The sequence below is a fragment of the Jaculus jaculus genome, chromosome 12 (assembly GCF_020740685.1).
Source record: "Jaculus jaculus isolate mJacJac1 chromosome 12, mJacJac1.mat.Y.cur, whole genome shotgun sequence".
Lineage (NCBI taxonomy): Eukaryota > Metazoa > Chordata > Mammalia > Rodentia > Dipodidae > Jaculus > Jaculus jaculus.
Genome location: NC_059113.1, coordinates 66,667,048 through 66,692,284, shown reverse-complemented (window position 1 = coordinate 66,692,284; position 25,237 = coordinate 66,667,048). Strand labels below are relative to the sequence as shown.

The window sequence follows — 25,237 nt, the reverse complement described above, 5'->3', positions numbered from 1 at the left end:
TAAGCCAGATGCACAAGGGACACATGCATCTGGAGTTCATTTGAAGTGGCTAGAAAAAGATATAACAGGGTTATAAGGGGAATGCTTGAAAAGAAGGGCTGTGGAGAGTATGAGATGAAGCTTAACCTTAAAAATCTTTGGCTCTGACCTGTATCTCTCAATACCAGAAATGGCTGCTATCCACATGGAGCTGATGATTGGAGAGATCTAAGAGGTCCCCCAAATAAGACAGGCTTCTGTCAAAATACTTGATTACCTGCCTGAGGTAAAAGATAAGACCCTATTGCTAAAAATATCATATGTTGCTGGCACAGAACACTGGGAGACCTGGCTGTAATCTGGAAGAAAGCCAGTTTCCAGACAGCCTGTCCAATTCTGGAAAGTGCTGCATGAGACTCTGTGAGCAAGCAGGGGATCTAAGCTAATCAGAAGCAACCAGCCTGACAAGAAGTACAGACAAATGCAACAGTGGCACACAGCCTTAGTGGGTAACCAATGGCTTTCTGAATGGCTAAGAGGTCCACTCAGTGGAAAGGAGCCCACATCTGGAACTAGGAACCAGGATTGAATCCTACGGAGACAAAGACTATGCCCTCAAATGTCAAGCTCTTCATAGTCTTTGGCTAAAAAAGGATATATCCATCAAATTCTCCCTAAATCAATAATGTTCATGCAATTTAACCAATGATGACATTACACCCTGTTGGCTTTTCGGAAAGTAGCAAGATCCAGGAGATAAACCACCCTTGTATCTCAGTCAAGGCCCAGGCAAAACCACATAGGAAGTGGGGAGATGAGCAAGAGTGTTTTTTCCATGGTAAGCCTGACAAGCAGCACCAGGATGAAGGAGATAGATGCTGAGGATACTCAACACATCCCAAAGCAGAGATCTAGAGACTCCTAAGAGCTCATCATTGAAGTAGTCTTAAAACACACCCACCAAGGCTCAGAGTATTTGCAGAAGATGGGGTGGAAGGATTGTAAGAGTCAACTGTTGGAATATCATGCTCAGAGGCACTGTCTCCCCTTAATAACTGACTGATGCTCCCACAGTGCACAGCCTACAACCCCATGGGGAATACCAGCAACCTCAGAGGAGGACCCCCTTCGGAATAGGGGCAGGAAGGAGGGAAAGAGTGGAACCAACACATGATGTATCCACACAAAATATGTTCTTAATATAAGAATTTTAAAAAAAATCATAAGACTAAAGAAATAACTGGAGGAAGACACGAAAACCTGGAATGACCTCCCATACTCATGAATCAGATGAATTAATATCATTAAAATGGCCATCATATCAAAAGCAATATGCAATTACAATCAAAATCCCAGCAACATTCTTCATTTAGAATTAGAAAAAAACAATTTCAAAATTCACATAGAAGGCCTTGAATAGCCAAAAATGTCCTCAGCAAAAGGAATGTCCCTAGTGGTGTCATGATACCACTAGAGAAGCTGGATTGGAAAAACCGGAAGGAGTAGCTGCCTTGATCAGTGGCGAGGAGTGGCAGGCAGTAAACCACAGTTACCATGTTGTGCTGGGACTAGGGCTTAAGTGACTTGAATTTCGGGAGAGTGCCAAGAGTTTTATGAGCTTTCTCTAATAGAAAAGAGAAGGGGAAGGGACCGAGGTGGTGCTTGAGGTGCTGCTTAAAACCTGTCAGCCAAGCTAGGTGTGGAGGTACATGCCTGTACTCCCAGTTCTTGGGAGGATGAAGGAGGAGGATGCTCATTGTGAAGCCAGCATGGGCTCCATACACAATGAGATCCTATCTCAGAAAAGGAGAAGGGGAAGAGAAAAGAATTAAAATCCTGTCAAGGCCATGAGATCAAAACTGGGATGAAGGCTAGGAGTGATACAGAATGGTGGAGCACTTGCCTAGAATTTCTCTTTAAATTTTTTTTTTTTTTTTTTACTTTTTATTTTGAGAGAGAGAGAGAATGGGTACATCTGGATGCCTTGCCTCTGCAAATGAATTCCATGCATATGTGCCACTCTCTGCATCTGGTTTTACATGGGTATGAGGGAATCAAACCTAGGCAGTCACTTTGCAATGAATGTGTTTAACTACTAAGCAATCTTCCCAGTCCTTGCCTAGCATTTATGAGAACCTGGATTTGATCTCTATTAACCTCTGTTTGAATAGTCATGTTTGCTTTTTGTGGTGCTGGGATTCAGTCTCTCCTCCTTGTTTGTATGTACTAGGCCAGTGCCCTATTACTGAGCTTTCTGTTCATTTGACAACTGCAGTTGGTGGGTACATCAGTTAAGCATTGTACCCCTCCTTCAGAGAAGGACACAGCTATTTCAGAAGATGATGGTACTTCCCACTGTCACATCCTTTCTGTTCCAGGCAGCCTGTGCTGAAGGGGACCTCTATTCACTGATGGTGCCTCAGCTGCAGGTGGTCTCCAAAGTGACTGCATTTCCTCACACTTCTGTGAGTCTCGACTGCTCTCCAGACCAACAGTGGGTGTGCGCAGCTGCACAAGGTTCAGACTTGGGCCCAAAGGTAAGTGCTAGGAGCCTGAACCTAGCTCTGTGGGAGGAGGCTAGAGGGTCTGGAGACTATGAAGCAGGTTCTCAAGTCCTTCTTACTTAGAATCAAATCTGGGAGGAGGGAAGGAGAAGGCCCTAGTTGCTGGCTCCTTAGAGTGTTTCTCCCTCCTGCAAAAAAGCTCTGTCTCACACCAACTCAGCTCTTTATCGGCTGCTGTGCTGCCTGTGAGTTAGAAAGGGCCAATCCACTGCTGGAAAACAATTGGTCAGTTTTGAACAGTTTTGGGGTTTTACAAACATCCCAGTGGAAGTGCTCAAGAGCCATTTGGTAGACTGAGGACCCAGTGAGGACGAAGGTGAGCAGAGAGGCCAAGTGGAGATGCTAACAGAGTATCTGGTACCTGGCAGGGGACATGGCACAGCTGTGCAGTGTGTCATATAGCATGGTCAGAAGGGACACCTTCTGACAACTTACAGGCACAGAGATATCCCGTCAATTGCCAGAGATGAAGCGCCTGCTCAGTGTCTGAACTGGAAGTCAGACCGCAGTAAAAAGCAGCGGTCTTGTGGAGTGGAAGAGCAGGGAAAGAATAAGAGCTGTCAGTGTGGGTAGAGACCTCGAGCGTGGGGTCTGGTAGCTAGGGTTGCCAGTGGTCAGATAAGAGTAACTGTGCTGAGATGCCATGAGATGGGGCCACTGCAAAGGCAGGGAGGGGCTTAGGAGAAGCATAAACGGACAGGAAAGGAATATTCAGAGGGACTTGTGAAACATCAGCACAACCCTGACGATACCTGATCAAAAATAGATACACTAGCCTTACAGGGAATGGCACACCAGAATGTTTCCAGCTAGGCCACACATGGCTAGCATTTAGCCTTAAAAATGCCTCTGAGCAACCCAGAGGCCAGAAGAGGGACTTCCAGATATCCTGGGCTGCCCTGAAAGACCCAGTACATGGGAGTGGATGTGTGAGCAGAGCCAACTTGGCTGGTCAGGCCCTGCCAGAGAAAGGAGTCAGCTTGGGGGTGAAGGGTTTTCTGAGCTCTCAGAGTTGGAGATGTCCCTCCCTCACGTGCACTGTGACCATGCAGGTATGTTTCCTCAGGTGTACTACACTCGGTCTTTGCTGTATCCATCAGAAGACAAACCTCCTGTCTTCCTTCACGACCCTCCCCATCAGGCTGAGCTGCAGAGCCACTGGGCCCCCTGCTGAGGCAGCCAGGCTGATGGTGATGCACAGAAGTGACCTCAGCACACAGCTCGTTGTTACCACCTTTGAATTATAGGCAGAGAAGTCCAGGGATACAGTGAAGTTCCCCATACTGACCAGTGTGTGGGTCACCACCACTGCAGAAGATGCTTCAAGGATTTTTTTTTTGGGGGGGGTTGGGGTTTTTTGAGGAAGGGTCTCACTCTGGCCCAGGCTTACCTGGAATTCATTATATATTCTCAGGGTGGTCTCGAACTCACAGTGATCCTCCTACCTCTGCCTCCCAAGTGCTGGGATTAAAGGTATGCACCACCACGCCTAAGGATTTTTTAAACAGTTCTTTTGGGACACTTTCTTGTCTTGAAGTTCCCTTGAAGTGTCCCACAAATAAGGCACTTGTTGAGTGATACAGTTTTTCCATGGCAGGTCCTTTGTGTGGCTCTGGGATTCAGACGGTAAATTAATTTTTTTTAAAAAAAAATTCATTTTGATTTATTTATCTGTGTGTGAAAGAGAGAAAGAAGCAGAGGGAGAGAGAGAAAATTGGCACTCCAGGGCCCCTAGATACCGCAAACAAACTCCAGATATCTGAGTCACCTTGTGCATCTGGCTTATGAGGGTCCTGGGGAATGGAACCTGGGTTCTTTGGCTTTGCAGAGAGGCACCTTAACCACTAAGTCATCTCTCCAGCCCCCAGACAGTAAATTCTGTTCCATACCCTAACATCCACCTTCTCTCCAATCTCCCAGCTTCCACTCTGTTCTTCATTTTTTCTGACTATATCAAGGTTCTGTTGTCTGCACTAAATGCAAATGTGAGTAAGAATTGCAAATATGGGCCAGGTGTGGTGATGCATGCTTTTCATCCCAGCACTCAGGAGGCAGAGGTAGGAGGATTGCCGTGAGACTGAGGCCACCCTGAGACAACATAATGAATTCCAGGTCAGCCTGAGGTAGGGTGAGACCCTATCTCGAAAAAAAAAAAAGAAAAGAAAAGAAGGAAAAAAATTGCAAGTATGTCTTCCCCATGGAGTATGAAGCCTAGTAGGAAAGTAAGATCCACAATATACCCACCTCCCAACAGTCTCCTCCAAAAGCCCACATTATCCTTACAGGCAGAAGCTTTTTTTCTCTCTCTCTCTCTCTCTCTCTCTGTGTGTGTGTGTGTGTGTGTGTTTCAAATAAGTTTGCTATATTGCCAGGGCTGGTATTAAATTTATGCTTTCAAGTAATCCTCTTGCCTCATCTCCTGGATAGCTGAGATTGTGGATATGTGTTACCACATCTCACTCAAAGGCATGTTTTTAAAAGAAAAATTGTAAAGAGTATTAATAAGACTTAAGAATCACAAGCCCAGGGCCGGGTGTGGTGGCGCATGCCTTTAATCCCAGCACTTGGGAGGCAGAGGTAGGAGGATTGCCATGAGTTCAAGGCCACCCTGAGATGACAGAGTTAATTCCAGGTCAGCCTGGACCAGAGTGAGACCCTACCTCAAAAAACAAAAAAAAAAAAAAAAAAAGAATCACAAGCCCAGCCTTATTAAATGAGTCCCAACGTGAGCCACTTTTTACATTGTTTCCTCTTTTGTTAAAAATTCAGATTGTTTAAGGGTGTTATCAACAGCTTTCAGATTGAATTTTATGTCCCTTTTCCGTGGAAGGAAAACATACCAGATACTGAAAACCTAGTCAAAAGCTTATGGCTGTGGAGGCCACAAACACTTAAGGGGGAGTTATTACTTTTGTTTGCCTACATGGATATATTATGTCCACAAAACTTATTTCTAAATCATTATGTATATATCATATATTAATGCTACTCTCTTGCTTAGGGAAGTTCTTTTTTAAAAATATTTTTTGTTCTTTGTTTATTTATTTACTTGAGAGTGACAGAGAGAGAGAGAGAGCAAGAGACAGATAGAGAGAATGGGCGGGCGTGTCAGGGCTTCCAGCCACTGCTAACAAACTCCAGACGTGTGCGCCCCCTTGTGCATCTGGCTAACGTGGGTCCTGGAGAATCGAGCCTCGAACCGGGGTCCTTAGGCTTCACAGGCAAGTGCTTAACCGCTAAGCCATCTCTCCAGCCCTGCTTAGGGAAGTTCTTTTTACAGATGATGGTGCCTGTTGGAGAGACTCAACTCTCATCAGAGTGCTGAGATAAAATGACTGTTGAGTGATCAGGATTAAATGAGACATCTCTATCACATCCTCCAATAACTCAGGGACTATGGTGGAAGAGGTGGGTAGAAACCATGCTCTTGCAAAAAGGTTGGGGAGGAGTGCTTTGGAATGCTATTTTTTAGACACAAAGAGGCTGGTACTTTCATGACCTCACAGCTGCTTTCATTACCATTATCTGTGAAAGACCTTCATGTTATTGTGCCCATCAATATGTGTTGGTGGATGATGAATGAAATTTAAAAAAAAAACACAAAACACTATTAAAATATAAGAGGGAAGCCAGGCGTGGTGGTGCACGCCTTTAATCCCAGCACTCGGGAGGCAGAGGTAGGAGGATCGCTGTGAGTTCGAGGCCACCCTGAGACTCCAGAGTGAATTCCAGGTCAGCCTGAGCTAGAGTGAGACCCTGCCTTGAAAAACAAAAAACAAACAAACAACAAAATATAAGTGGTAAAAATAAGAAGAAGAGAGGAGTTCAGTGACAGGTGTGGAGGAGGAGTGCCAAAAGAGTGTGGTGGAAATCCCCTTCTTTGATGTGTGGACCTAAATGAATTTGTTACAATTGGAAAACATCAATCCCATGCTTCCCCCCCCCTCTTTTTATTTTTTTTGTTTTTTGAGGTAGGGTTTCACTGTAGTCCAGGCTGACCCAGAATTCACTCTGGAGTCTCAGGGTGGCCTCACACTCACAGTAATCCTCCTACCTTTGCCTCCAGAGTGCTGGGATTAAAGGCATGTGCCACCATGCCTGGCTCAGATAATGTAAAATTTTTAATCAAGCTTTTTATTTCAAAGATACATATATATGCATGTATATTTAATATTTTATTTATTTGAGAGAGAAAAATAGGTACAGAAAGGAAAAAAGAGAGGGGGACAGAATGGGCACTCCAGGGCCTCGAGCCACTGCAAACAAACCCAGAGGCACACACCACCCTTTGAATCTGGCTTTATATGGTCTCTGGGGAATCTAAATCAGGTCCTTAGGCTTTGCAGGCAAGCATGGTAACCACTGAGCAATCTCTCCAACCCATATGGATGGATGGATAAGTAGATAGATAGATAGATAGATAGATAGATAGATACATAGATAGATAGATAGAGATATAGATATATATGAAAGGACTGCTTTTTCTAGCTATGCATTATATATGCTATATCATGTAATATACAAACCCACATGTAGTTAGCATCACTGACGCAATGAGCTGAGAGATGTGAAAGTTTGTCCAAAATCTCACAGAGAACACGCGGTGTTGACTGACCTTATGGAAAAATGACTGCACCTGGGTGCTCGTATATCCTCTTCATCAATGGAGAAGTGAGACTGACCATGAGAGGACAGTTAATTCTAAGTTCTGGGGAGATGACACAGATTTTCCTGGTTTAAGTTAAGCATTCCTCTATCAGAAGCTTCTAAAAACAGCTAGAATTGTGATTCAGGCAGCTACTGCTGGGGCTCTAAATGATCTTCCACTTAAGAATTCCATGAGGTTTTGGGACTGGAGAGATGGCTCTGCTATTAAAGGAGCTTTCTCACAGGAAGCTCGAGTTCAGTTCCCTAGGACCTCCATAAAGCCAGATGCATAAAGTGGTGCATATGTCTGCAGTTCATTTGCAGAGGCAGGAGGCCTTGGCATGCCCTTTCTCTCTTTCTCTCTGTGTGTCTCTTTCTAAAATAAGTAAGTAAAATTTAAAAAAAAGAAGCATGGGATTGACTTTTTCCAATTGTAACAAATTCATTTAGGTCCACACATCAAAGACTAAAAACGAGGGATGGAAGAGGTTGGCTGGGGTTGGTTGGATAGGACAAGGCAGAGAAGGCTGAGCTCTGTGTTCATGTAAAACCTTTTATTTAGATCTTTGTCCTTATCTGATATTAATCCCTGGCATTTCCCTTCTCTTTACAGTGGATTTACCCATGTGAAAAGTGACAGCATGAGCATTGTGGGTTTGGAAACCAGAACAAGTATTCTGAGGTTATATTTCTATCGAGTTGAGTTTTGCTAAAAGAAATTCTACCAGCCAAAGATGGTTCTCACATTGGTAGAGTTTGCATGCATATGACAGCTGAGTGATGTTAATGTTGGAAGAGGAATTGGAAATTCTCTGATGCCTACTGTGTACCAAGCATACTGTGCTGTGAGACTTTACCTTTAAATCCTCACAGCAAGCCAATGAAGTAGTTTCTATTGTCTATTTTTGATATGCATGAAATATGGCTGGGCATGGTAGTACATGCCCTTAATCCTAGCACCCAGGAGACAGAGGTAGGAGGATTGCCATGAAATTGGGGCCACACTGAGACTACATAGTGCATTCCAGGTCAGCCTGCACTAGAGAAAGACCCTACCTTAAAAAAAAAAAAAAGAAAGAAAGAAAGAAAGAAATACAAAGGCAGGTGATTCATTATCATCAGTCCATTTTCCAGCTGCTGAGTCACTTTCCCAAGAAGATTATTGGTGGCACATAGGAGTTGAGCAGGTCTGGTGGTGCTAGAAATCAAAGTGTCAGGATCACAACATTATTTTTTTAATTTTTATTTTTTATTTATTTATTTGAGAGCAACAGACACAGAGAGAAAGACAGAGGGAGAGAGAGAGAGAATGGGCGCACCAGGGCTTCCAGCCTCTGCAAACGAACTCCAGATGCATGCGCCCCCTTGTGCATCTGGCTAATGTGGGACCTGGGGAACCGAGCCTCGAACCGGGATCCTTAGGCTTCCCAGGCAAGCGCTTAACCACTAAGCCATCTCTCCAGCCCTTTTTTTTTTTTTTAACCCAAGCATGTAATAAACTACTTTCATCTTCCTTGGCTGTGTTATGTGCTGTAGACCCGTACCGCTACATAGTTGTTGCTATCGTAATGATGAATTCTGTGGGACCATCTTGCAAACTCTACAGGTGCCTTTTTATTCTTAGTTATTAATGTTTTCTTAGTATATTTAGTTAGTTAGTTAGTTACTTGAGAGCAAAAGGGAGAGAGGGGGAGAAGGAGGGAGGGAAAGGGAGAATGTATGTGCCAGGGCCTCCAGTCACTGAAAACAAACTCCAGATGCATGTTCCACCTTGTGCTTGTGCATCTGGCTTACATGGGTCCTGGGGAATCAAACCTGGGACCTTTGGCTTTGCAGGCAAACACATTAACCACTAAGACATCGTTCCAGACCCCAATTATTGATGTTTGAATTGGTCAACAGAGAAACCCTGGCTGGGTTAGTAGGCATGTCACTCATAATTCTTTTCTAAAAATCTTTATTTATTTGCAAGAAGAGAGAGAAAAGAGAGACAGACAGAGATAATGGATGTACCAGGGCCCCCATCTGCTGCAGAGGAACTCCAGACACATGTGCCTCTTTGTGCAGCTGGCTTTACCATGAACACTGGGTAATCAAACTTGGGTTGTTAGACTTTGGAGGCAAGTGCCTTAACTTCTGAGCCATCTCTCCAGTCCCACTCAGCATTCCTAATCAGATGCAGGAGATGTTGATTCTACCTAACTGAAACTGAAAAGGAGACTTACTACACTTAACAGCAGTGGGACAGCCCACATTTGATGGGAAGGCTAGAAACAAAGATGGAGCCAGGGCCTTAGCCAAGCAGTAGGAGACAAGGAAGACCCACCATTTCCCTCAGGCTCCATCTTCACCAAACAGACACCACAGCCACCATAGAAAACCCTTCCAGTTAATTTGGAGAGAGATGCAGAATGCTATTTGTGTGTGTGTGTGTGTGTGTGTGTGGGTGATAGAATTTTCTGGCATGTGTGGGTCAGACACCCTAGTAAACATAGGAGTTAGCAATAAGAAGGACCCCACCTCAAACAAGATAGATGGTAAGAAAAGACTATGTGTTTTCCTCTGAATTCTACATGTGTGCTGTGACATACATGCACTCACATACATGAGAATAGACACATGCACACACACACACACACCAGAAAATTAAAAATAAAAGTAAAAAATGAAAGAGAAAATACTGGCCAAACTCAGTAATGAATGCAGTTACTAAAATCCAAAATGGAATGTCAACCAAGGGCTGGAGAGGTGGCTTAGTGATTAAGGAACTTACCTTCAAAGCCTACGGACCCAGGTTTGATTCTCCAGGTTCCAGGTAAGCCCAATGCATATGGTGGCACATGAGTCTGGAGTCCATTTGCAGTGGCTAGAAGCCCTGTCAAGCCCATTCTCTCTCTCTCTGTCTCTCTCTTCCTCCATCTCAAATAAATAAATAAGGCATTGGTAGACTTTAAAACAATGTCAACCAATACTGCACTTTAAAAATAAGTAACACATAATAGTCAAGATAGGTGTATAATAAAAATGTAAGGTTATTTTAAAAAAATGTAGTTCAGCATAGTAAAGGATTAAAAATTATGATCATCTCAAAAGATACAGAAAAATAATATGGTAACAAATTATGTTTATTGATAAAAATCTTAGGAGGGGGGGCTGGAGAGATGGCTTAGTGGTTAAGTGCTTGCCTGTGAAGGCTAAGGACCCCAGTTTGAGGCTCAATTCCCCAGGAACCACGTTAGCCAGATGCACAAGGGGGACATGTGTCTGGGTTTCATTTGCAGTGGCTGGAGGCCCTGGTGCGCCCATTCTTTCTCTCTGCCTCCTTCTCTCTGTCTCTCCCTCTGAAATAAATAAATAAAAATGAACAAAAGAAAAATTAAAGATATGTACCAAATGCCCAGCTTAAAAAATTATCTTAGGAGGGTAGTTGAAGACTGAAGATATAAAGGTACATGCATGTATAGCCTGATAGCCCAAGTTTGATTCCTCCAATCTCTACCTAAAGCCAGATGCACAAAGTGCCATATGCATCTGGGGTTTGTTTGCAGTGGCACTCTGTCTTTTTGTCTGTCTCTTTCTGTCTCTCAAATAAATAAAAAATATTTTAAAAATAATTGTTGACTTGATAACTATTGCTATTTTAAAAATCCACAACTAATATAATCCTCACTGGCACAAGATTGAGGGCCTTGCATATGCTAGGCAAATGTTCCAAACCTAAGCCACATCCTAGCCCTGGTAGTTGGACTTTGCCTATTTTCCCTTTTTGTTTTTCTTTTGAGGTAGGGTCTCGCTCTGGATCAGGCTGAATTCCAATTCACTATGTAGTCTCAGGGTAGCCTCAAACTCATTGAGATCCTCCTACCTCTGCCTCCCAAGTACTGGGATTAAAGGCATGCGCCAGCATGCCCAGCCCAAATGATTTTCTATATTGCGGTGATCCTGAGGTTATTGTTCTCCAATACAATAATATTGCATATAATATTAATTTTCATTTTAACTAGTCTTGCATGTCCTTAATAAGTCACTCATGGATCATGTGTAAACACTCATTTATTATTTATTGATTGATTGATTTGAAAGAGAGGTAGAGACAGAGAGAGAATGAATATGTCAGGGCCCCCAGCCAGTACAAATGAACTTCAGATGCATTTGGCACCTCGTGCATCTGGCTTACGTGGGTCTTGGGGAATAGAACCTGGGTCCTTAGGCTTCACAGGCAAGTAACTAAGCCATCTCCCTAGCCCTGAACATCTGTTTTGAAATGTTGGTGAGGTTACTGCTGCTCCTCCAGAGGTTCGGACGCGCCTAGAGCCCCGGCCCGCGGGCGAAGGGGCGGCGGAGGGATGGGGTCGGCCGGGAGGGCGCACGGGGCGGGCGCGGCGGCTCGGGTCGCCCCGTGCCCGCTGGTGGGTGGACGTGCGAGCCGACCGCCAGGCCGAGCCCCGCGCCGCTTTCGCTGAGCCACGTTGGGCTTGCCTGGTCCCTGGCGGTCGTGTGGGTCGGCTTCCTCGCGGGGCCGGGCTACCCGGACGGGCTTTTTGTCTCGCTGCTCCGGCCCCTCGCCCGCCGCCGCCTCCAGATGCCGGTTTTCTGCCCCTCTTCGCCCGCCACAGACTTTGCCAGCGCCGGCGAGCGCGCGGGGCCCCTCGGAGCGCAGCCCGGGGAGGCGGCTGGCCACCCCATGGGCTCTCTCGGCCGGGAGGGCTCGCCCCCGCCCCTCCTTGCGATTGTCCTCTCCTGCCGACATGGGCTTTGGCTGACTGCTTCTCGCTTCTACATTAGTTTATACTCTAGGATATATATATATATATATATATATACCCTATATATTTTTGTGGTAGTTCCTCTTTATTCCCTCCCCTTCCAAATACACAGTCTGTAAAATGGAGAACGAGATTTTCACTCCCCTTCTGGAGCAGTTTATGACTAGCCCCTTGGTCACTTGGGTTAAAACGTTTGGTCCTCTGGCTGCAGGAAATGGGACCAACCTGGATGAATATGTGGCTTTGGTGGATGGGGTATTCTTGAACCAGGTCATGCACCAAATTAATCCTAAATCGGAGAGTCAGAGAGTAAATAAAAAAGTCAACAACGATGCTTCACTTAGAATTCACAATCTGTCCATTTTGGTGAAACAGATAAAATTTTATTACCAGGAAACATTGCAGCAGTTGATTATGATGTCATTGCCAAATGTCTTAATCATTGGCAAAAATCCCTTTTCTGAACAAGGCACGGAAGAAATTAAAAAGTTGCTGTTACTTTTACTGGGTTGTGCAGTACAGTGTCAGAAAAAGGAAGAATTTATTGAAAGAATTCAAGGCTTAGATTTTGATACAAAAGCATCAGTTGCTGCACATATTCAAGAGATAACCCATAATCAGGAAAATGTGTTTGATCTGCAATGAATGGAGGTGACAGAGATGTCTCAGGAAGATATGGAGCCACTCTTGAAAAATATGGCATTGCTTCTAAAAAGACTTATAGATGAGAGAGATGAACATTCAGAGCACTCATGTCTCAGAATATTTTCAGTTCTGATAAGAATTTTCAATTTTTCTCCAGAACTTTAAAGAGAAGAAGATATATGAATAAACAAAGAAAACTTTTAAAGCAGCACTTAATTTCTTTTTTAAAAAAATAAGGCTGAAGAGACCAAAGGAAGGCAAAGATCAATCAAAAAGCATCCCTGCTATGTATTTCATTTCTATTCTGGTTTTAGTTTCCTTACTATTTGTTCCATTGTTCTAGAGCCTGTCTAATTGTATTACACGTGTTTATAGGTATTGTATAATGTGTACCAGTTTCTGAGGAGTTAGAAGTATAATCTGTAGTTTGCTTTCAGATGAATAGTGGGCATACATAAAATTACTTTGTGTCATTTATACATAATGCTTGATACAAGGTTAGACGCAAATACTTCATTTTGTGACTATGTAGCAAATTTAAAAAGAATATAAAATAATACATAAATTTAAAAAGCCTTTTAGAATATATCCTGCTCTACTGAACGTTTTTATTGAATTATATTTTTCTCACTAGGAAAATAAAAAGCAGTCGTATACTTATGTATTTGAGAAACAATTTGTAAGCTGGTTTAAATCTCTGGACCCTTTTAAAATTTTGAGACATGGATTAGAAAAAGTCATTAAAAATAATTGTGGGAAAAATACTAGAGAAATTTAAAGTTGGTTTATAAATAAGTAATTTTTATCAATCAGATTAAAATTAATTACTAAGATTTTTCCTTTCGGAATTTGTTTTTAGATTAATATTTGTTATAATTAATGGAGTTTAGCCCAAGAAGCATATGTAGAGCCTCCTTGTTTTTAAGTTCTTTAGCTTTTTATTCATAATATTATAGAGTAAACATGTATAACAAATAGAACAATGTAATGAATTTAAAATTTATTAAAATTAAAGTTTTAAATTAAAAAAAAAGAAATGTTGGTGATATTTTGTTTAATGTTTTGCATCTGCATTCATAGGATATGCTAGTGTAGCTTTTTTTTTTTTAATCTGTTAGTTTTTGCCTTCCCTGTGTTTTATAGTAGCTCTTTAAAATGTGCCCAACCATTTAAATTTGAAGTACTCCATTAATTCTGGTGACCCACGTGGTTTATAAGATAGTGTACATTTCTTTATAATTTCAAGTGGCTCTGAACCTTTCAAGATGAATGTTCTTTTTGCCTTGAAATTCATTCCTTTTATGCCAAAGACAGCAACGTTTACTGGTTTAAATGGCTTCAATTTGTTGCTTCTTCTCTTACTCTCCCTCCCTTCCTCCCTCCCTTCTTTCGTCCCTTGTCTATCTTGCTTTCTGTCTCTCTCACCAACATAATTCAATCTTTTCCACAGGATTTTAGACAAACTACAAAGAAACATCTACAGCATAAGTCCCACATTAGGCAGATACCTGAGGGGCACAAATGCTACTTTGGTGACACTATGGCTGCTCAGAAACCTACTTTCCTCCCAGCCCTGCTCCCTGTGGCATGCTCTTGTTTGCTTAGCTCCTCAAGGAGTCAGCACATCTAAAATCCGGTTTTTCTTCTGATACCTTTCTCTGTTTTGGTCAGGATTATACAGGCTTCATGGAATGAGCTGGAAAATGGTCCATCCTCTTTTGTTCTATTTCAATAATAATTCTGTGGAAGTTAGATGTGCTTTTCTTTGTGTGTTTCACCATATTATATAACAAGATATACAAAACAAAATTTATCATTTAACTACTTTTTGGGGTATGTAGTATGTGTTCCTATGTGCATGGGGTATGTGCATGTACATGTAAAGGTTCAAAGACAACCTCCAGTGTCATCTTCAGGAACCCCATTTGCCTTTGTTGAGACAGTTTTTCATTGAACCACAGCTCACAATTAGGTAGACTGTGGTCAGCATGCCCCAGGGAGCCTCCTGTCTTTATCTCCCCAGCACTGGTGGCTGTCACTATGCTTGTACTTGGCATGGGTTCCAGGGATTGAACTCAAGTCCCCATGCTTGTAAACAAGCACTTTACTCACTTTACTGACTGAGTCATTTTAACCATTTTTAAGTGTATAGATCAACAGAATTGAATGCACACACATTATTGTGCAAGCCATTACCTTAATATGTTTCCAGAAATTTTAAAGAATTCCAAACCACAGCTATACTCAAATAATGACTCTTGGTTCTGGGCTCAGTTGTTAAATGTGCTTGCTTGTTTGTAAAGCCTGACACCCCAGGTTCAATTCCTCAGTACCCTTCTAAAGCCAGGTGCACAGCTGGAGTTTGTCTGCAGTGGCATGAGGCCCTGGTGTGCTCAATCTCTCTCTCTCTCTCTCCTCACAAATTAATTAACTAATTAACTAAAATATTAAAAAATGACAACACCTATTTCCCTTCCCCCAGTCTCCTGGTAATCATTAGCCTATCTCTTAACTATGAATTTGACTATTATAGGAAACTTAAATACACATTTATAATTTTGGCTAGATTGTTCTGTTTAGGAAAAAAATTCGAGGATCACTATATCAGTTACTTTCTTATTTCTGTGACAAAATAACCCACTAGCAGCAGCTTAATGAGACAACAGGTTTATTTTCAGCTTACAGTTTTGAGAGAAAGTGCAATTATTGCAGTGAAAGCATGGCAGGAGCAGGAAGCTGATGCCACATCATCACATCAGCAGTGAAGAAGTAGTACCAGAGTATGGCAAGCAGGGCTGGGCTGTTACACCTTAAGTCCTGACCCAGTAACATACTTCCTCCAGCAAGGCCCCACATCCTAAAAGTTCTACAATCTTTCTGAACAGCACTAGCAACAGGAGATTAAATATTCAAACATATGAGTCTATGAGGAGAGATATTTTTGCATTCAAACTACCACATTTTCTTCTAGACTTATGCGCATCTCGTGATGTAAAATACAATCAGTCCAACTTTAAAGGTCCTCATAGTTTTTACTAGTCCAAACATGGTTGAAAAGTCCAAAGTCTTAGGACTGGGGTGATGGCTCAGCAGTTATAGGCACTTGCTGGCAATTCTTGCCCACCAGTGTTCAGTTCCAAAGCTCCCCACACAGGCCAGTTGTAGAAAGTGACACAACAGTCTAATGGTTGTTGGCAGGGAAGGAGGCATGTGCAAATAAGTAAATATATTTTAATTTTTAAGTAATTTTTAATTAATTATTTTGATGTTTTCTTAGGTAGGGTGTTGCTGTAGCCCAGGTTGACCTGGAGTTCACTATGTAGTTTTAGGCTGTCCTTGGACTCACAGTCATTCTCCTACCTTGGCCTCCCAAGTGCTGGGATTAAAGGTGTGCATCACCACACCTTGGTCCTTAGGCTTCACAGGCAAGCGCCTTAACTTCTAAGCCATCTCTCCAGCCCAATAAATACATATTTTTAAAGTTCAAAGTCTCTTAACTGTGATAGAGTCAAAACACAAGTTATATGCTTCTAACACATAATAGTACAGAACAAATATTCCCATTACAAAAAAGGAGAGGAAAAGGGGGCATAGCAGGAAAAAATTGGATCAATGCAATATATAAAAATCAGCAGAGCAAACATCAAACCCTATAGCTCTACATCTGGTATCTGAGATTTGTGATGAAGACCTCTATGTTCCAAAAGGCTTGGGCAGCTCTTGTCCCTCCAGCTGTGCTGTATATATCCTTTTCCTGAGCACAGTTTCCTCTCTATTCGGAGCACAGCTCACGGAAGACAGAATCACACTGAGGGAGCAAGTAAAAGAGTAAAGGAAGTCACAGTGTAAAAGAAGAGGCAAGAAAGTGAACTTAAAAGATTATTACAATTTGTTCTCATGGTAACCAACACAGTCCTATTACAGCAGACTAATATAGAGCTTGGCTTCTAAGTATAGCATTTGCAATGGCTTTCATTCCATGCCTTACATGGAAGCTGGACATTACACTTTAGAATTAACAGTGGGTCACTGAGGGAGTCAGAAAATGTTATGGTTTGGATATGAAGTTGTGGTAGTTTGAATAGATGGCCCCCAATATATTTAGTTGTTTATTTGTTTGTAGTTTGCATTCTGCAGCCACCTGGCTAGAGGCAATGTCACTGGGTGGATTTTAAGGTATGGTGGTGGGTTTCAGATTTCAATATAAAGATATGCAATGTGTGCCTAGCTGGAGTTCCTGAAATGTGCTGTGGTTTTTGACTTTTAGACTTGTACTTCTCTGTGTCTGCTTGGGCCCGTGAAGGCAGGCCAGCTTCTTCTGCCATTATGGAACTTCCTCTGGATCTGTAGGCTTCAATAAATCTTCCTTCCTCTATAACTGTGTCTGGTCTGGAAGTTATCTCAGTGAACCTGAATCTGTCTGATACAGAAGTATTCTATAAATCTTCAGGAGAATGTCCTGAAGACTTGGTGCCTGGTATAAGAGGTGCTCAGCATTGGAAAATAAAAGGTTATAATATTTAGAGGAAAAGATGTAGGAAAAAAATGTAACATTAGTTTCCATTTTGCCTTCCCATGGAATATCAGAACTCACCTCATACCAGACAAGATATGAAGAGGCACATTCACCCCAAAGTAGACACACTGACACACATCAACAGCAGGTAAGCCTGACAGAGGAGCCACTCTACCCCTTTACCAGGGGCTATATATGAGGAGAAGCCAGGGAATTGGGGTATAATGAGTTGAAAAATAGATTATTCACAAAATAGTTGTCCCCCAAACAGGCATTTAAACAAAGTCTTTATGGACTTTATCAGATCCTGAAAACTAGAGATTGGGTCCATTGCTTGTAAGACTGTCACAGAAGGGAAATGTCAGAACTGTACAAACAGCTTCATCAAGCTACTCCCTGAAGAGACAACATGTTACATGGTGGTACCTACACAAGCCTTCTATTTTCTTGTAATCTAAACTGGGTAGTGTATTATGAAGAGGCTTACTTGACTTATGATGTTGGAACTCTGAATAGCATGGCTCCAGTATCTGGCAAGGGCCCCTTGGCTATGTGACAATATGGCAGAGAAGCAAAAGGGCACAAAATGTGCAGAGGAGCAGAAATAAGGTGAACTCATTTTATAACCCCCTGATCTCTTGGGAACTAATCCAGTCCCATGGGATCTAAACCATTTTCTCAAGACAGCATTAAATCATTTATTGTTTTTAAAAATTTTATTTTGAGAGAGAGAGAGAGAGAATCAATTGGTGTGCCAGGACTACAACCGCTGAAATAGAACTCCAGACTCTTGTGCCACCTAGTGGGCAGGTGCTATCTTGTGCTTGCCTCACTTTTGTGTATCTAGCTTACTTGAGATCTTGAGAGTCAAACATGGGCCTTTAGGCTTTGCAGGCAAGCACCTTAAACCACCTCTCCAGCTCTTAAATCATTTACAAGGGTTGAGCTTCTATACCCTGACCTTCTTCCTCTAGGTACCATATCTTAAAGACACTGTCACACCAGAGATTAAAATGCAAGCACATGATACACTCAAACAATATCAAAACTTTTGGGGATGCTCTGACTTATCATAGATCACAGCTCCCATTTATCCACAAAGCACATTTAACAATAGACATTACAAAACAGTATAAAATAATGTCAGTGGATATCAGAGAAAGACAAAGGAGGGTTTCAAATAATGGCTATAGAGAGGACAATAGTGTTCCAAGTTTTTAAAAATACTGGCTGGCTGTGGTTCTGAATACACACCACCGCCACTATGACATGTCTATTCTATTTAAATTCACAATGAGACCATAGATGATATTACTCTGTATACAACATAGCTATAATTTTCATGGACAGAGGAGCCCTGACATTTCTACCCACAGTCAATGAACCACAGACAATTTTGCCTTTCCTTTTTTCCTTACAGAAAAATCAGCACCTTAACACCCTTGATACTCATGAGACCCTGATATAGATTTAAGACTCTGGGAATAACCTTAGACTATGTTTGCCACTTGTCTAGTATCAGCTGGAGAGACATCCTCACCACCTACGTACTGTGCCCCATGAGATGCTGTGGAACAACTGACTTTCAGACTGGATAAGATCATTATCCTGTAAGGGGATAGTGACAGTCAGGTTATAAGGGGAAAGTAACCCTCCAGTGGTCACAAACGACCTTCAACTAAGCTAAGATAATTATGAGATTACTAAGATAAATATGTACTCTTACTAACCCTGCATATGAGGATAAATGAAAAATGCAAACACTGCACACCCTTATAGCTATTAGCTTATGTTCCTGATAGTGCTACTGACCTATCTCCCCTAACTTAGGCTCTGTTCATTGAGGAGAAAAATCATACTAACCAAGTAGCCAGGATAACTTTGATGTGGACCTTCTCTGTGGCTGTCCATCAATACACACAGGAAAGGCTATGCATACTAAATAATTTTACCTGGGCTCAGGCACATTCAAGAAACAAGGAACTATGGCTAGCTTAGGACTCATTCTTCATCAGCACTCTCACAATGCCTTCTATAAGTTTTACCCAACATCTCAAGGGAAGTAGGCTCAATAACTACAATGCTATTTATAGAAAATAATCACAGCACTGGGAATTACAGCAAAGGTTATTTGTATGAAATAAATTCCACTGTTCTTTGTAGGGGAGTTTCTTCACCCAACTACTTGTTTATAACCATTACAAAATTTGCTGCCTTTACCAATACCACCATTAAAAACAGGAATTAAGCCAGGCATGGTGGCACATACCTTTAATCCCAGTACTTGGGAGGCAGAGGCAGGAGGATTGCTGTGAGTTCAAGACCACCCTGAGATTACATGGTGAATTCCAGGTTAGTCTGGGCTAGGGCAAGACCCTACATCAAAAGAGAAAAAAGAAAAAAAAAACTTGGGAAATACTTGAGGGAAATAGCCACTCTTATGGGAGCTTCTTAAAACAGCATACACATCTTACCTTAGAGAGTATAGAAGCAATAATGAAAAGGCCAGCAGTAAAGTTAACGTGGGAGGAAATTTATTGATGTAGTCTTAACTTCCTAAGGGGCCACCTCCTGACTATTAAAACTATATACTACTTTGAGATGAATTCCCTAGAGTGGATCAATGCAGCATGAAGTCCCATAAAGTAACAAAGCCACATTTTACTGTGAGACAGATGGAAAAGGTCTCTTGTGTAATATAAAGTGTATTTTTGCAATAACTTGTGCCACCTATGAGGACCCCATTGATTCAGTCTAGTGCACAAATAAATTAACTTTTCTGTAAATTTCCACCTTCAATACCCATCCCATGCCCACAAAAGTTCACTTATACTTCTAACCAATGGCAATCAGTAGGAACTCAACCATCAATGCATCCCAACATGAACAAGAACCATACAAATACTCACCATACCAATCATGTATATAACAGCCATAGCAATACATATCCATACAAATCTAATTGAATGGAAAACTTGATTTTGACAAGCCCATCTTACTACTTGCAACATAATCTCTCTCCTTGGCCATCCTTTCCTATAAACTTGCCCTACCAACTGAAGCCTAGTCACCTAGTAATACTGAAATCAACAAATGTATGTGAGACTCACACAAATATGTGGAGAAGAGTAAAAGCCTATAAGCAATGGAGTTGTCTCAGGTACTGGATTAAAAAATATACATAAACCATGAGGTTGTGTGACTACATCATAGGCTCTTGTTCATATCACTGCACCAAGTCATATGAATTTACCTTTACATGACACAGAAAAAATACAGGTAGCAAAGACAGCATAAGAGAGAGAATCACTTAGTCTCCCTTAGCACATGTTTCTTCCCACCCAACCTTAGTAAGTATTTCCTGCACTTGATTTTGGTATGAAATTCCAGTAGAGTTTTATTCAGTATCAGATCCTCATATCAATAACATGACCCAGAAAACTGCACTAGCCACAACCTTCCAATGCCACAGACAGGTTCCCCATAGATCTTTTGTACCCCTAGGCCTACTGTGACAACAGTAGGAGCAATATATATGTGGCACACCACACAATGATGAAAGGAAACACAGATAACAACGTCTAAGGAATTATCTGCACAAACTATGCAAAGACTGGAATTTCAAAGTACTTCAAGGACCATGGTGTCAGAAAATAATGGCACCGGTTAGCTAATAATCTCTTGACATATCTTGATGCATTTGGCATTAAGTTTTACCAATAGCCAGGGACATGTATCAAAGGGGCAATAGAGCCATTAATACTGACTTAACATATGAAACAAATCAACATCTCATTTTATCATTTTTTCTTAGAACTTTGCCCTATACTCAGTGGGCCAATTGGCTAAGAACAGGTTTTGAAATCATGGTTTGTATTACGCATGGTGGTTGTAATCTCAGCATTCAGAAAGCTGAGAAAGGAGGACTGTCTTAAGTCTAAGGCCAGCTTGGGTAACATAGTGAGTTCCAGGCCAACTTGGGCTAGAGGCCCTATCACAAATAAAAAGACCCAAATCTGGCATTACATGCCCATAATCCTAGCACTTGGTAGGTAGAAGCAAGAGAATCAGAAGTTCAAGCCAGCCTTGGCTACATAGTAACTTCAAGGTCAGCATGGGCTATATAAGAGTCTGCTTCAAAAAAAAAAAAAAATAGATAGTGGGCTGGAAGGATGGCTTAGCAGTTAAGGCGTTTGTCTGCAAAGCCAAAAGACCCAGGTTCAATTCCCCAGGACCCATGTTAGCCAAATGCACAAGGTGGCACATGCGTCTAGAGTTTGTTTGCAGTGGCTGGAGGCCCTGGCATGCCCATTCTCTCTCTCTCTCTTTCTCTGTCAAATAAATAAATAAAAATAAAATATCTTTTAAAAATAGATGCTGGTCTGTGCTCCTATAAAATTACAGGTCTTCAGAATAGTTTTTCATTGACTTTAAGATTAGATATTACAAAGTCATAGGGATGACTTACTATATAATTAAGCTATCATGTCCCTTGAATATTAGACCTGATGATAATATATTTTCAAGGTAGGGTCTCACTGTAGCCCAGGTTGACTTGAAATTCATTACGTAGTCTCAGAGAGGCCTTGTACTCATACAGTCTTCCTAAATCTGCCTCCCAAGTGCTGGGATTAAAGGTGTGTGCCATCACACACTGCATATACTCCTTTTTAATAGGCTGAGGCTCTTAGCTCAAGGCCTGTTGGTAATAAACTGAAATGTTTGTCTATCTAAAATGTATTAACAATAGATCAAATAAATATATTTCTTAGCTACTTAGAGTATGTTTGCTTTTTATAACCCATAAACTGTTTCTAACACCTGCTAAGCAACAGGTAAGACAAAACTAGGCTAGACAAACCCCAAGAAGCCACTACTACTCTTCAGGGATTATGTGTGCTGGCTTAACTGTGTCCTAACTCTCAGCACCTCAGAATATGTTTGTACTTGTAAATGGGGTCTTTATAGAGGTAACTTAGTTAAAATGCAGTTGTTACATGTGGGCTCCAATCCAACATGAACAGTTAGGGCACGGACACATGGGTTAACAACTATGTGAGGCAGTGGAAAAGAAAGGAAAGAGTCCTCAGAGAAACCTACTTCACATACACCCTAACCTTGGACTCCATTCTGCATAATTGTGAGGAAGCATACCACTATTGTTTTAAGTCCCCTGATATGTGGGTTTTGTGATAGCAGCCTGTGATAACATATTCCAATCTCACTGCTGAACAGAATCACCTGGGTACATAACCCTCTCTTTGATGGCTCTTTCCTTCATCTGAGGAGTGGTTTCCTACTATGAGGTACTGTCTCTTCCTGGCAATCCATATTAGTACCACCATATAATTGTTGCTGTGTTCTATAACATCAGTCACATCTTTCTCTTGATCAACCTCAAAATCACACACACACACACACACACACACACACACACATATTACATCTATATTGCTTTTGACTAGTTTTTGGATAATAGATATATTGTTGTTGCTGTTGGTTGAAGTTTAAGGCAACTGGTATCAAGTCCAAGACCCAAAATAATAGTGCATTATGTTGACAGATTAATGAGATTAAGCCAGAAATTCTGCTTGTCTGTCCCTAAAAATAACCATAGCAACTGCACACAATGAGTGTGTACACAGTGGATGCTTACAGTGTGTTATAGGCTGTACTGGCAGACTTATACAAAAAGACACGGAAACAATCTTCTGATTTAAAAACTATGCTTCCAGGGCTGGAGAGATGGCTTAGTGGTTAAGGCGCTTGCCTGCAAAGCCAAGGTTCTATTCCCCAGGACTCACATAAGCGAGATACACAAAGTAGTGTACGTGTCTGGTGTTAATTTGCAATGGTTGGAGGCCCTGGCATACCCATTCTCTCTCTCTCTTTCTCTCTCTCAAATAAATAAAATTTAAAAATGAAAAACTATTATTAGAATTTTACAGTTTGAAAATCCAAGCAACTGTTATATAAACATAATTGTTACATAAACATTAGATAGCTTTCATTTTATCAAACAGCAATATTTTGCAGAATTTGACTCTAGATATATTTGACAACAGTGGTTAAACAAGCAATAATGAAGGTAATATGATGGAGAATGGAATTTCAAATGGGAAAGTGTGGGGGTGGGGAGGGAGGGAATTACCATGGGATATATTTTATAATCATGGAAAATGTTAATAAATTTTTTTTTAAAAAAGCAATAATGACATGAAATTCCAAAGGCTTTCAAGAGTTGGGTTATGTTTACCTGGCAAGTCATGTCATGGGAAGCTGTTAAGAATATGCCATACTTAAATATCAAGTATCATTAAACAAGAATCAAGGTTGCATACAAATATAAATGTAAGCTGCTGAAAAAAATAACCTTGTTGAAAATTTGGTGCTATGTTTTTTCTCTATAGTGTTTAAAACATTTCAAAGTAGAACCATGGAATTTTAGTATCAAAAAATTTAAAGTTGGGAGAATTCTTGGAGATTATTTCATACAGTTCTTACATTATAGCCTTGGGGGAAAATGCCTGTGATTAGAAAATGACTCTCCTACACATCATAGGGTGTTAGCAAAAGAGCTAAGAACAGACTCTGAGCTCTGTTACACAGTGAAAAAAATGATGGTAAAGACAGCAATAATTAGAGAAAGAGCTGTATCCATTAAGGAAGGGAGTATTTGTATTAAGACCTGCATATGTATTCTTACTTAATAATTAAAAACAATTTTAATATAGGCATTATTATCTCCATCTTGAATAAAAGTTTTTAAGTCAGAATCACATAGGTAATATGTAGCAAAACCTAGATTTGAATTTATTCCTCTTAGGATTCAAAAGTTTATGTTTTTATCCCTAATATATTACTTTCACCCTTAATTTTAGCACCAACTTTTATTTATTCACACTACTCAACCTATAGAAAATAACTGAGGGCTGGAGAGATGGCTTAGTGGTTAAGGCACTTGCCTGCAAAGCCAAAGGGCCTTGGTTCAATTCCCCGGTACCCGCGTAAGTCAGATACACAATGTGGCACATGCATCTGGAGTTGGTTTGCAGTGGCCAGAAGCCCTGGCACACCCATTCTCTTTCTCTTTCTCTCTCTCTCCCTCTTTCCCTCTCTCAAATAAATAAATAAAAATAAACAAAAAAGAAAAAACTGAAATGATGTCAATGGGAAGACAAGACAAATATGTATTTCATGATCAGTATCAGAAAGATCTTATAAATAGGTAAGAATTATTCTTGTCTTAAAGCTTGTAAGAAAATAATGTATACATTGCATAGTACCACTTCAAGTTGTAAAGAAATGGTATCAACTGAAAAAGTCAATGCTTGTCCTCTTGAAGGAAATTGTCATTGATCCTTCTGTAGACATTCCATATGTGTCTTCAATTATAGTCTTTTTTTTTTTCTTTTCTGACTTTTGCTTACTTATATTGCTTTCTTGGGTTATACAGAAACAATGGGACACTCAGGCATTTTCTGAATTTAACCTTTTAGATGAACTCCTTCCCAACAGGGGCACCAGTCACCAGAATTGCCTTTGAGGAAAATAACCAGTTGTCCTGTGAATCTTCATCATAAACTTCTTCAGTGCTGCTTTTTCTTTATCAATCTCTCTGAACCGGAGAGTTAAAGCTTTATGGAGTTTTTGAATGTGAAGTTTGGTCCTCTTTTCTTCTCCAATGTTGTTCACAAGGGCCCTCCGCATATACATGGTGTCTCCAGCTTTATAGGCTGACTTCCCCATTAAATACCCCATTCCAGGCATCTTCAAACTGTGGCTGAGGAGCTTCAAGACAGGACAATGAAACTGCCTGTAAATGTCTCTGTAAAATGATTCTTCTATGATTTGGAATAAAGAACCAGAGCACCATGGGAACAGCACCTCATAGAATCTTTGAGCTGAGTGACATCAGAGATGTATCTAGTTTAAAACTCCTAAATTTACTGTTTATGAGAAGTCTTTAATTTAGAGGATAAACTATTCTTAGTTTACCACTACAGATGTGTTTGTGTTGAAAAGCTAGGATGATCATCAGAGATCGATGACCTGGTGTTTCTGTTAAGTTTCTGTAAAGGCACCTGGTGCCTTTAAGTACTTATAATGAGGGACGGAAT

The 25,237-nt window shown here is 41.1% G+C and overlaps 1 protein-coding gene across 1 annotated transcript; it reads left to right on the top strand.

Moving 5' to 3' along the window:
• The first annotated feature begins 11,999 nt into the window (after positions 1-11,999).
• LOC123453651 (girdin-like) lies at positions 12,000-12,701 on the top strand. The gene has a single exon (XM_045130887.1). It carries the CDS (start codon positions 12,077-12,079, stop codon positions 12,599-12,601), a length of 525 nt encoding a protein of 174 aa, XP_044986822.1. The 5' UTR covers positions 12,000-12,076; the 3' UTR covers positions 12,602-12,701.
• The last annotated feature ends 12,536 nt before the right edge of the window (positions 12,702-25,237 follow it).

Excerpts from the sequence above, each read along its gene's own strand:
- LOC123453651 (XM_045130887.1), top strand. The coding sequence starts at position 12,077 with ATGGAGAACGAGATTTTCACTCCCCTTCTGGAGCAGTTTATGACTAGC.